The 12,311-nt window shown below is 39.4% G+C and overlaps 1 protein-coding gene across 3 annotated transcripts in view; it reads left to right on the top strand.

Annotated features, from left to right (window-relative positions):
* Positions 1 to 12,311, top strand: part of RNF43 (ring finger protein 43) — a 69,249-nt gene that overhangs the window by 9,630 nt on the left and 47,308 nt on the right. Inside the window, exon 1 of one of the 3 annotated variants that reach the window (XM_069542598.1) lies at positions 2,729 to 2,945. The exons of the other annotated variants lie outside the window; for them this stretch is intronic. Coding sequence (XP_069398699.1) covers positions 2,844 to 2,945 — 102 coding nt within the window. The 5' untranslated portion in view covers positions 2,729 to 2,843. Of the gene's footprint in view, positions 1 to 2,728; positions 2,946 to 12,311 lie in introns of those variants that run through there. 3 annotated transcript variants of the gene reach the window in all.

The raw sequence follows: 12,311 nt of genomic DNA, 5'->3' as shown, positions 1-12,311 counted from the left end.
TTTTAAGTACATTTTTTGAAGTCGATTCTTGGGAACGCTTTGGGCTTGATAGAGCATGCTGCGCTCTGTTCCCTCTCTGACTTATCACTGACACTATACTGTCTCCTTGATGGTTATTTTCAAACTGTGAACATGGCTATAAATGATTTGTTTGGTGTAATCAATATCCTTTACACAGCACTTACTTAGTTTTAATAGCTAGCCCAATCCCTGCTTTTTAGGAAATTCTTATTTTCCAAGAAAAATGTCTTGGGGTACTGGTGTAAAATCTGTGATGATTAGATGGTATGTGCACGTGTGCTGTGCTCAGTCAGGTCTGATTCTTTGCGACCCCCCTGGGGTGTAGCCAACCAGGCTCCTCTGTCCATGGAATTTTCCAGGCAAGAAGAATACTGGAGTGGGCTGTCATTTCCTCCTCCAGGGCATCTTCCCAACCCAGGGATCTTGAATCCATGTCTTCTGCATTAGCAGGCAGATTCTTTACCACTGAGCCACCTGGGAAACCCAGTTATAAGATATTAGCATGCATCCAAAGGAATTTACCTTCTTAGTCCTTGGGGCTTGTGAATCCCAATTCTTATCCTGAGATACCCTGACACAGTGGCTTTCGATCTTTTTTTCTGGAGAGGGGGTCACTGGCCCCTTTGAAAATGTGATGGAAGTTATTGACCGTATGTACTTAATGTACAATTTTGCATAAAATCCCAGTGGAGAGAATCTCTGAGACACATGTAAGAATGCAAAGATTCTAGATTAAGAGCTCTTATCCTAGAATAATCCCAGTTATTTCAGAAATGAAACCAGATTCTCAAAACTAACTTACCTTGAGTTTACTTAATTTGAAAAGTCTTTGTATACGTTAGTAGAAGTCAGACAGACAACAGTATTAACAGTGCAGTTATAAGAAGGTTGGCCTGACCTAAGATGACCTTAGATACAAAAATGGGTATCTGACAAAGACTGCTTATGTGTAGTTAAGGAATTGTGCTCTCCCAATATTAAGTGAAACTGCATCAAGAAGTGCCTGTGTGTGCAGGTGCGCTAAGTCCCTTCATTCATGTCCGACTCTTTGCGACCCCATGGACTGTAGCCCGCCAGGCTCCCCGCCCCACCCCCGTCCGTGGGATTTTCCAGGCAGGAATACTGGAGTGGGGTGCCATTTCCTTACAGTCCTTCATCATGGTGGTTTCACTCAAAGACACATAAGAATAAAAGATATTTTACTAATTTGTTTTGATATAAGCAGAACAGTTGTGGCCCTGTGTGCCTGTTTGATCCCTGAAGTCAGAGAACAGAGCCTAGACTTTTCCACATCTGTTTGTCTTCTGTCCTTTAAGCCCCATTGCTTTTCCTAAGGTAGGAGGCCTTGGACCCTTCAGTTTCTGTTTGCTATAACAGAAAACTTTGAATCTCTTTAAAAAACATTCATTATTTCTTGCGTGTTTGTTTTTAAATAACAGATAAGCTACTTTACATACTCTTCTTTTTATCTGGGTTCTAAACATTACAGTTCATTTTCTCTCGATATTTTTTAATATATTAGAGTTTGTATTTAATTTCAAAGTCAGAAACACCAAAATAATCAAAGTGATTTAAATTAGGGTTTTTAAAATTGTAAACACAAAGTCTCAAATTTTTTAGGAAATTATATAATTTAGATATTTCAATCCTGAATCTGAAGCAGTGATCTTTCTTCAGTATGGCAATATAACTATCTTTAAGACCCCTGTTTGTTTTTTAAAAATTTAGAGCACTTCTATTAAGATGGAAATCAACCATATATTACTGTAATTTTAAATAGCATAGTCAGTTATCATTATCTATCAATTTTGTGCATGCTAATATATCAAAAGGGTACTATTGTGCATAACTAACTATGATAATTGAGAAACACTGTTGCTGTTATTTCTGTAGAATAATTTGGATAAGACTGAAGACCTTATGTTTTATGCCTACTAATCTTGCTGTTTCCTAAAAAATGACCATAGATTTCCATTCTTTTTTCTCCTGCTTTCTACAGTATTACAAATTATCCATTCTTAAAAGAAAAATCTTTCACATGCTTCCAGTTTTGTGTTCTTTCACTGTTATATCTTCTACTTAGAATCATATTGGCTAATCTAAGTTTAAAAATCTTGTGGCCAAATTTCTTTTTAAATTTTGTGAAGGACTTTATTGGCCTTTTACTGGAATTAGGTCCTATTCAGTTTTCCTTACCTGGGGTAAAATACAGTTTTGGGTGGGAGGGCAGAGGAATAGCCCCCATTTGTAAAATATAATCATCAGATTTCAAGTTAGAAAAAAACCCAATCCAATCATTTCATTTTACAGAGGAAGAAATAAACTCACATTAGTGCTTCACCAGTCACAAGAACTGCCAATCTACTGCCATATCTTACTGGCCAGCATTTTTAGCAAACCTTATTTATGTATTTTAAACTTCTTTGGGTCATTGTGGGAAGATTAAAAAGCAGATGTTGGCAGAGATTTTCTCCCTGAACATTCCATTAAGAAGATATTATGGAGTGCCGTAGGGTCTCTTTTGTCTTTGATCCCAAGTCAACTAGAAGGCTTGCTTAAAAGCAAGTGAACAGACAGAAAAATGCCTTGCTGCAGCTTAGCATTACGTAACCCGGTACCTGTGCATACGGTAAGTCACGCCGTGGAGTCACAGCACCGGGTGGCCTTTGTCCTGGATTGCGCTTTCAAAGCAACAGAGGCTCTTTATGAACTCTAGGCCGAGATCCTAACTGAGAGCGGTGGCTGCTCTGGAGTCTCTCCATGTCTTACACTTGGGGTCTTCTACTGTGGGGTCTTCACTTCCAAACTCTGTGGCAGGTCCTATGGGAATACAAAGGACGGCCCCCTTGCCTAGACCAACTGAGGAGATACAGCTTTACCAGTGGAAAGCAGTCCGTGATGAACGCCAAACCAGAAGTGCAGGCGTAAGTGCATTGCCAGTTTCCATGTTCTCAGGAGTCACTCAAATGACTGTGGTGACTCTGTCTCGAGGTCCTCTATGATTGAAGAAAAAATAAACAAAAAATGTAAAATTTTAACCCAGGCAACTTCAAGTAGTTGAAATCTAGAGGACAGTTACAGCCCAAACAGTCATACCTTCTAATTTTCACTTTTATCAGTTAAGTATAGGTTATAATATTGCCTGTATAAATATTCCTGCATGTATAATACTCATCAGTAGCATTTTCTTTAGAGGTCCAAATAACTAAACACAATGGCTTTCTTTTCAAATTGCAAACTGGCTTTCTAAAATGATAAGTTCCTGTTAAATTGTAGTAAAATTAAAAAATTTTACCTTTAAACAGAGTTCAACACATTGGGAGTTCTGTTTGAATCGATAATCTCATTGGCTCACTTTAAATCTTCATAAACTGCATAAAAGAAAAATTAAACACTAGGACTATATAGAAGGTTAAATGTATTTTAAAAATTAATTTATTTAATTGGAGGAAAAATATTTGAATATCATCTATATTTAGAAAATTTAGAAAAAGCCTTCAATACCAAGGCTTTTATTATTATCATTGACTTTAGTCAATATTAACTGTTATTCTCATTCTCTTGGTTTTAGTATAATTTACCTGTCCGCTATGACAAAAACACTAGGGTATTACCTACTGTGACCTTAGTAAACTGTATTGTATACATCATATATTTTTATTGTTGTCAGAGATTATTTGAAATTTAGTTGTTTCCCTTTGGACATACGAAAAGTTCACAGGTACCTTGTGAGCATTTAAAAGATAAAGGCAAGTCATTTAACCTTTCATCTGTTGGGTTAGGGTTGGTGGGATAAGTAAATAATCTTTAAGTTTCTTTCCAGCTCTAGACATTTGGAGGTTATATTTATTTCAGAAATAGACTTATTAAACAAAAGGACATATAATTTGCTTATTTTTTCCCCTTGAGATAAAATTTATTTGGTAGGTGGTCACAGATTTTTTTGGTCACAAAAAATTCTGATCAAATTCCTTAAAGTCACACAACAAATTAGTAGCCAAACTAAGCTCTAGGCTCAGTTGCACTTTAGTCCTTTGGTCCTCTACTGTGTTTACATTCAGTTAACACACATAGAAAAGACTTTTTTGGAGGAGTTTTATATTTTAAAATACATGTAGTAGATTGAGGACCCTTATTCTAAATCCTTCATCAAGGCTGTCCCAGTGATCAAACCACACTGACATCAATGACAAGCTTATGTCTAAGTGAATCTGACCAAACCTTTGGAAAGGCTTGTAAAAGCCAGAGATAGCCCAGAACCATTGTAGTAAAAGGAAGATTATGAACCTGCTCCTAAAATAATTTGTAAAGTTGAATTGTTATAAGTAAGCTGAATATTAGACTAGAAATGAAATTTCAGAATAGCTGATGAGTGTTCCTGTGTGGAGTTGGGGGTTAGAGCTTTAGTATGTGAGCATATGGAGGCATTTGGAAGGAGTGGAAGTGGGGCCATCTGATTAGTAACTGTGCCTTGTTATTAAACCGTGACTTTCTGCATTGTGTGTCCCCAGAGTTGGAAAACTTCCGCTGGCAAAAATAAAGAGAAGGGCTGCCGTGCTGTTGCTGAGGGCCCTACAGTAGACACAAAAGCGCCTTCTCAGAGGCCTGCAGCGGAGGCGGCTTGTACAGGCAGGCCCGTTCCTCTCAAAGACTGGGAATCAGATTCTTTCCCCAGGGGGTTTCCAACTAGTTTGCACTTCAGAAAAATCTTTTCTTTCTCCTGCTGTTCACGCCCTGCAAAGAATTTTCTTCCAACCAAAGAAATTGTTTTCTAATCAAAGATTCTTGTCCTTAGTTGTTGGACATCAAAGAAAGTTTGGAGGAGACTGGGGGATTATGTGAGTGCCTAGAGTTTATTTTGAATGCAAACTTGCAACATTAGCAAGTCTCCCAAAGAATATACTCATTTAAGGACTGGGAGAGAGCCTAATATAACCCAGGCTCTGTTTTTCCTTGGTTGGATGTGAGGTACCCCAGTAAGATACAAATGAGCTGAGCAGCTCTGTCAGGACTTAACTCCTGTATGTTTAGTTCTTGACGTTCTTAGCAAAGGGAAATTCCACCTACCCTTTTAAAATCTAATATTAGGGAACATCAAAATCTATTGATAAACTCGAAACAAAACCCCCTCTTTTTTAACCTTCAGTACTTCAACTCTTAACTTCTCCCAGGACGGTTGATGATATCACCAGTGTAGGGAGCCACATTCCCTGCATTCCCCCACTGCCTCTGAGGTGTTGATGATGTCATTTTCTCCCACAAAGGAAACCCTCAGCACCCCAGGGCCTGAACTCAGGTCTTGGCAGGTAAATGAAGGAGGAACTTAAACTGTTGGGTTGAGTCAGGCGTAAAAAGGCACGACCATGTTAAGCACCAGCTTCACAGTCTCATCTCTGGGGCCTGACTAGGGAGAATTTATCATTTAGGGAAAATTAAGCCTGTAACTTTAAGAAATTATTTTCTGGGTAAGGATAATGATTCACTTGATATTTTGGTTCTTGCGCTTAGGGACATTTACAGGGCATTGTTCTCAGATTATGGGTCCTTAAATATCCTTCTCTCGAATCCACAAATTTCTTCCAGTTTTTCTGGAACCCATTTGCAGATTATCTAACTTCTAACAACAACAAAAACAAGAATTAGGAAAAATAAAGCGATGGATCAAGCAGATTTAGGCAGAATTATGCCCTGGGTAAAGTACAGTCTTGTTATTTTACTCTTGGCTCTGTGAATATGAACAGAAAAGAGTATTGCTCTAGAAGATTTCCAATCTCTTTCTATCCCTTCATTGCAACCACAAAGCAGTGGTTGGAAATAGAATTCCAGGAACACCAAAAATGCTCACAATTTCAGCAGTGGCAGCTACAGTGCCCCCACAGGGTTCTCTGGGCATTCCTCCTCGGGGCCTTCTTGTGGCCTCCTTGTGGTTAGGAGCCTACATCATCAATCACAAAGGCTTGCCCTGAAGACAGACCTGCTAAAAATGTCAGTTATCTGTCCTTGCCATCAGAAACAATTCTTTATATTTTACTCTGTTCTGAACTAACATGCTATAGTTTTTTTTTTTTAAGAGAGAAATACAGCCTCTTTGATGGACTCATTAACTGACCATTCTCACAAAATTTTAAGTACACTAGTTTATAGTACTAGGAAACTCAGTCAGAATGGGTGGGGTAAGCAGGATTTAGCAAAGGTTTTTATTCTACTCAGTGGTGCTAACTTGCCTGTGTTACTCCTATGCAGATATTAGATTGTAATTTTGAGGGGTTTTATTTCATTTACTTATTTTTGATTGTTTTATGACTTTATTTTTTAAATGCTTACGTATTTGGCTGCGGCACATGGGATCTTGAGTTGCAGTATGTGAACGACCAGGGATTGAACTCTGGCACCTGCCACACGGGGAGCGTGGGGTCCCAGCTACTGGACTACCCGGGAGGTCCCAAGACTTTATTTATTTTATTAGGAGTTTTAGGTTTGGTCTTCTCTGGTGGCCCAGACAGTAAAGAATCCATCTACAATGCAGGAGACCTGGGTTCAGTCACTGGGTTGGGAAGATCCCCTGGAGGAGGGCATGACAACCCACTCCATGATTCCAGAAGAGCCTGGTGGGCTACAGTCCCTGGGGTTGCAAAGAGTCAGACATGACTGAGCAACTAAGCATGGCATGGCACAGCCCAGGAGTTTTAGGTTCACAGCAAAACTGAGAGGAAGGTACAGCAATCAACCATATACCCCCCCCCTTTCCATGCACCAGCGCCTCCTCCATCATCAGTATCCTCCATGAGAGCGGCACGTTTCTCACAGTCGATGAACCCACACATCAGTGTCACCTGCAGTCCATAGTTTATATAGGGTTCACACTTGGTTTGAGGTTTTTTAAACACTAAGAATATATGGAGAAAATTCACTGAAATGTGTGTCCCTTTAGCTTGTATACAGGAATAACTCGAAATGTAAGGGAAACACCCAACCTGCAGTAGACCTTTCATTTTCGTCATGTCATTTCCTCCTGAGTTGATGTATGACTGAACCAAATTAATGTTATTATAGAAAATGCCGTTTTTCAGGCAGTATCAGTCTTCAAGGTATGGAACAGGATTTGGCGTTTTGTTTCCATTTTTATTGTTTTGTTTTCTAAAGGGATGTTTGAATTGGAGCCTGTCTGGCAGGATTCCATACTTCTACCAAACCACCTGTCCTGGCAGAGACAATGGAATCAAAAGTCAAGTTCTTTATGACTGCACCTGCCTTGTAAATGCTGCCAGAAGTTCTGATTTTCTCCTGTTGCCAACCTCTACCCAGAGACTACAGTAGCTGACACCCGAACAGTGGGTGTATACACCCCAAGTTGGAACTTGGATGTTCCAGTTCAGGAAGACTAATGCTAGTTCTCCCATTGACTTCTAAGGTAGTCTTTGCACAGCATTCAGTGATTACTGTTTATCAAATGGAGGAGGTCCACTGGTCCACTTGGTTTTCAAGATTTTTGTGAGGGTTGATGAATGATGATGAATCACTTGGTAATTTATTATTTGGAAGTCTTCTTGTGCAGTTATACACCTAGTGAGCATGACGGAAGGTATGATCTAGCCGAAAGACATCAGGAGCGTGTCTCTGAAGTCAGAACGCCAGGCAGCATTTCCAGGAGTGAGGAGTTGCCATTGGCCCTGCTGCTTTTTCCTTTTCCCAGAAATGTAAATTACCCTGTGGGCCACCTGTTGAATGCTCTCTGATTAGGCAGTTGTTGTGGAAGCAATCGAAGTCCCTTGATGAGGACTTTTCTCCTTTTGAATTATCAGAGCATTTCTTGGGTTCCCTTAGGGTAGAGTTACTTCATTATCTTCTAACTTTATGTATAACTGGAGACCTTCTGGCCTCAAGTGCATAATTTCTATCACCAATCAGGTAATTGAAGATAATTATGCCCACCAAATAGTGCTCTTTGCCACAGTATCCACATATGATGATATAATGTGATAATAAGGCATAAAGTACATTCTAAAACCCGTGGCAGCATCCTACAGTGAGAAGAGCTCTCAGTAATCCTGTGTTCAGTCTCAGCTCTGGTCCTTCTTAGCTTTGTGACCTTAAGAAAGCTTGCTTAACCTCTTTGAGTCTGTGTCCTCATGAGTAAAATGGGGATAATAGTAATAAATAGCCTGCCTACTTGAAGTCAAATAATATATGAGAATTGTCTTTGAAAATTGCAAATGTAAGGTACTATTATTAATAGTAATTTGACGTGAACTGTGTCTTATTCACCTAATTACTGTAAGAAATATTAAGTTTGAGGGTTATTGATTTGGGCTCAGTTGACCTGTTTGAATTCAATTGGCATTATCCCGAAATAACTAAGGACGACCATTTGTGTTTTTTATGCATCGAAGAAGATTAAGCTTTCGATTAAAAATTTTGTGGGCCAAAGAGCTGATTAAATTAACCATAATATAGTAACAGATAGCCATGGTGACTTAGAGAGTGACTAGTAGTGTGGAGGTTCTAGGGTGGGAACCTAAGTTCTGTAACTGCCTTCCTTGTGCCGTGGTGAATCACGTGCCCTTCCTGGACCTTTGCACACTGGTAAGCCCATTCATTACCTTCCTTCCGTGGTCAGTGAGGTAATAGTCACTGACACAGCGTAAAACAGCTACTGTCTGAGTTTTCGCTTCTCAGAGGATCCTAGAACTGTATTATACATCACTTTCACATTTTCATTTTTGAAGTTTTTAGAGTATTGTTTTAATGACTGCTGCCCTGGAACAGCTGCTCAGATTGCTGAAGGTTCAGCTGTCCAGCTTTGCAGCTTTTTCCAAGGGCTGGAAACAAAGAGAGTTCAGGATTATCGAGGGAACCAATTCACCCAGTTCTTTATACGTGCACTGTGCTGGTCCCAACATGTAGGTCTTTGAAGCTCAGCAGATGAGGTTCTATAGCCTGCTTGGAAATTATCCCACAAGTCCCTGTGACTCCCAGCCCCCCATCTGAGAAGTATTAGATCAAAATGAGAGTAAGCAGTTTCAGACATAGCACCTATCAAGTATTTGTGGTCTAGAAATCATTTTCAGGTAAAGATAATCACTGAGCCATCTCAGGGACTAATATTATGCAGTATGGAAAATCTGTATTCTATCCTGTAACTTTACCAATTTGAAACCTCCCCCAGAAATAGGTAAATAATGGGATAAACGTAATTATGGGTTTTCTCATCTTTTCTACTTACCTGTTCGCTGCTGTGATTAAACACACGTAGCTTCTAACTCTTTTAGAAACAAACTCACTTACCATTATTATCCTTTCAACACTTGCATGGTATTATAGTCCCTTTCAATGGCAGTGTGACCTAGTGGGAGTCCGGAGGCTAGTGTGTTTGGGGGATGATGGAAAGAGGCAAATGTTTTCTCTTCTATTGGTTTTGGGAAGTATCCTTTTCTGAAGGTACTTCTTGGGGAAAACTTTTCTTCTCAAGGCCTAGTAAAGATTAGTGAGAGATGTCTGCAAAGTGTTTGAAGCTCTTTGAAATAAAGTCATGGATAAACACTCAGTATCACTGTTATTATCATTAAAAAGGAGAGCCCAGCATGTGATGATTTGGGTCAGTTCCAGCGGTCTTGTTTGATGTTCTTAGTTCCTTTTTTGACCTTTACCTCTTGATATCTTTATACATTTATTGAGGCTGTTGGACAAAGTCTTGAGATCCTAAGCAATATGGTGTGTTAAGAATGAATGAACTGCTAGCCTCCGTTTTTTAAAATGTGTTTAAAATGAACAATAGAGATCTCTATTTTGGACACCTGTTATTCAAGTTTGCCAATCTTGGTAGCAAACTTAATACCTCATACTTTGATTGTTTTTTTTTTTTTTTAATTTCCAATTCTATTCTTTACCTTGGAACCAGAGTTTTAAAGGAAATTTTTCATTAAATAGAATAAATACCAAATTAACCAGGGTTTTTTTTTTCTATTCTTTGCTTATGAATTAGAGATAAAAGAATGAAGCAGATATAAAAGATCTAAAAAACAAATACTATAAGAACTTCTGGAAATAATATAAATACTTTCTAGGGATCCTGTACATTCCTATTTCCTGTACATCAGAATATAAATTATTTCATGCTAAAAATGACTATAATCATATCTCTCTAGTGTTACAAGATATCAAAGATACTAAATAAAGGCTAAATTATGCTCAGTATAATGTACTTAAATGGGAAAGTACATTTCATTTCATTTATTTGTTTAGGCTGCACCATGGCTTAAGGATCTTAGTTCCCCAACCAGGGATTGAACCTGGGCCCTGCCAGGGAAGCCCCAGTACCCACACATTTTAGGAAAGGTTTCACGATCTCTCTGGTGGCTCAAGCGGTAACGAATCCACCTGCCAATGCAGGAGACAGGTTCGATCCCTGGTCTGGGAAGATACCCACATGCCGTGGAGCAGGGAAGCCTGTGCACCACAGCTCCTGCGCTCACACCTAGGGCCCGGGAACTGCGGCACCGAGCCCCGCGCTCTAGAACCTGAGCTCCGCTGCGGGCGAAGCCCACACCACAGCTGGAGAGCAGCCCCTGCTCGCGGCGGCCGGAGAAAAACCTGTGCAGCAACCGAGACCCAGCACAGCCCAAAGAAATACATTTTGTAAAAATTTAAATAAAAAAAAAAACATGAAAGGGATTCATTAGTATGAATTGAATTTAAAAGGACTTCCTTCAGGTCTTTGGAGGGTTGAATAAATCACAAACTTTTATTTTGTGCGTTCTATCTTCAAGAACTTTGTGCTAAAAAAAAGAAAAAGAAAAAGAACTTGTGCTAGTCAGAATATCCTGTTCCCTGACTGACAGTTCTTTCTGAGAACTGAGTAGAATTATCAATTATTATCCCTTTCTTTTTTTTAAATGCTGCTAGTCCTTTTTTATTTTGGGGGGTTTGTGGGGGTTGTATGTTTTGTAAAAAAGTGGACACAATCTTCATAACTCTAGTTAATTAGTTAATGAATAATTTTTTAAATACTTATTCTACAGTCAAGTTTGCTTATACACACATATGTTTTCTCCCCTCTAGTTTTGCAGTTGAGTTGTTTTTTTCTTTTTTAGTCCCCACCCTAATTTCAGCATCTCTGCATAGACAGGTTTGTTTTTTTTTTAATTTCTAAGCTTAGGTGTCACCAAATAAATGTAAAGACGGAAAAAGAATTGAGATATCCATCAGAGCCAAAGGAACGCAACAGAAATTGAAGATGAGAATGGTGTTTGTTAACCACTAATAGAACATTATTTGAAATTAACATCATCTTTAGCTTTATGTAAAAACAACCACCCTGAATCTACTATGCTAATAGACGTGTTTGTATGATACACATGCAAAGGACTGAAAATGACTGTGTATTTTCAGTCCTTTAGGGAAAACTCCTTCCTTTAAGCAAACCTAGGATCAGTGTCTGAAAACAGCTGCCTTTGGAGACCCTGCAGCCAAATTAAGCACCTGGCCTTTGAGAAATTTTGCCTATTGGGAAGATGGCCACATCTGAATGGATAAATTTAGTACACTCTCCCCACCCCACCCTAGTTCTCTTTCCTGAAATCCCTTCTTCCACTTATGATTTTAGTTAATATCACTTAGCAGCAAACAGTCAGGTCTAATCTCTCCACAAACTGATGTCTTTCTGTCTGTTTCAGCCTTGTCTCAGATTCAGTGTGTGGGAGCTAAGTTTCTTAAGTCTTGCTCCCTCTTCTCACCCAGGTTGCACTGGCTGTCTCGCTCCTTAAGAATTTTAACCTACATGATGGTACTTCTGTTTCCTTTCTCTCATTTGCATCTCATAGCCACTAAAAGAAGATCTGTGCCCGCTGGCAGATCCAGTGTCTCTTCTCACTGTGGAAAGTTGTCACTTCTGTATCCTCTGTATTACGTTGGTCTTTCTCAGTTGGCGTTCCGATGAGCCGGTCCACTCCCTTCCATGTCGTGTGTTGCAGGTTCACTGTGTGTATTCGGTGGATGTCATCAAACACCCACCACTGTGTTGAACACATCAGTGTGCTGCTGCCGTGGTTCACCTGGAGACTGCTTTCTGTAGGCTGCATTAACAGGTGACTGCATGCCAGATTGCATGCTGACAGCTGTGCCTTCCCATCAGAAAAGGACCCTTTTCCCCTCCCTATCGAATGAAAGCTTAGATTTTAGAGAAAATTACAAAATACAGAAAATGAGAGAAAAGAACTGAAATCACAGCATCTGTGGTGTTCTCTATCCTTACTGGTAAGGCAGCTTCCTGGAGGATTTTATTATAATCGGTT

The sequence above is a fragment of the Ovis canadensis genome, chromosome 11, assembly GCF_042477335.2.
Source record: "Ovis canadensis isolate MfBH-ARS-UI-01 breed Bighorn chromosome 11, ARS-UI_OviCan_v2, whole genome shotgun sequence".
In the NCBI taxonomy this organism is placed as follows: domain Eukaryota; kingdom Metazoa; phylum Chordata; class Mammalia; order Artiodactyla; family Bovidae; genus Ovis; species Ovis canadensis.
This window is presented reverse-complemented; position numbering and strand designations above follow the sequence as displayed.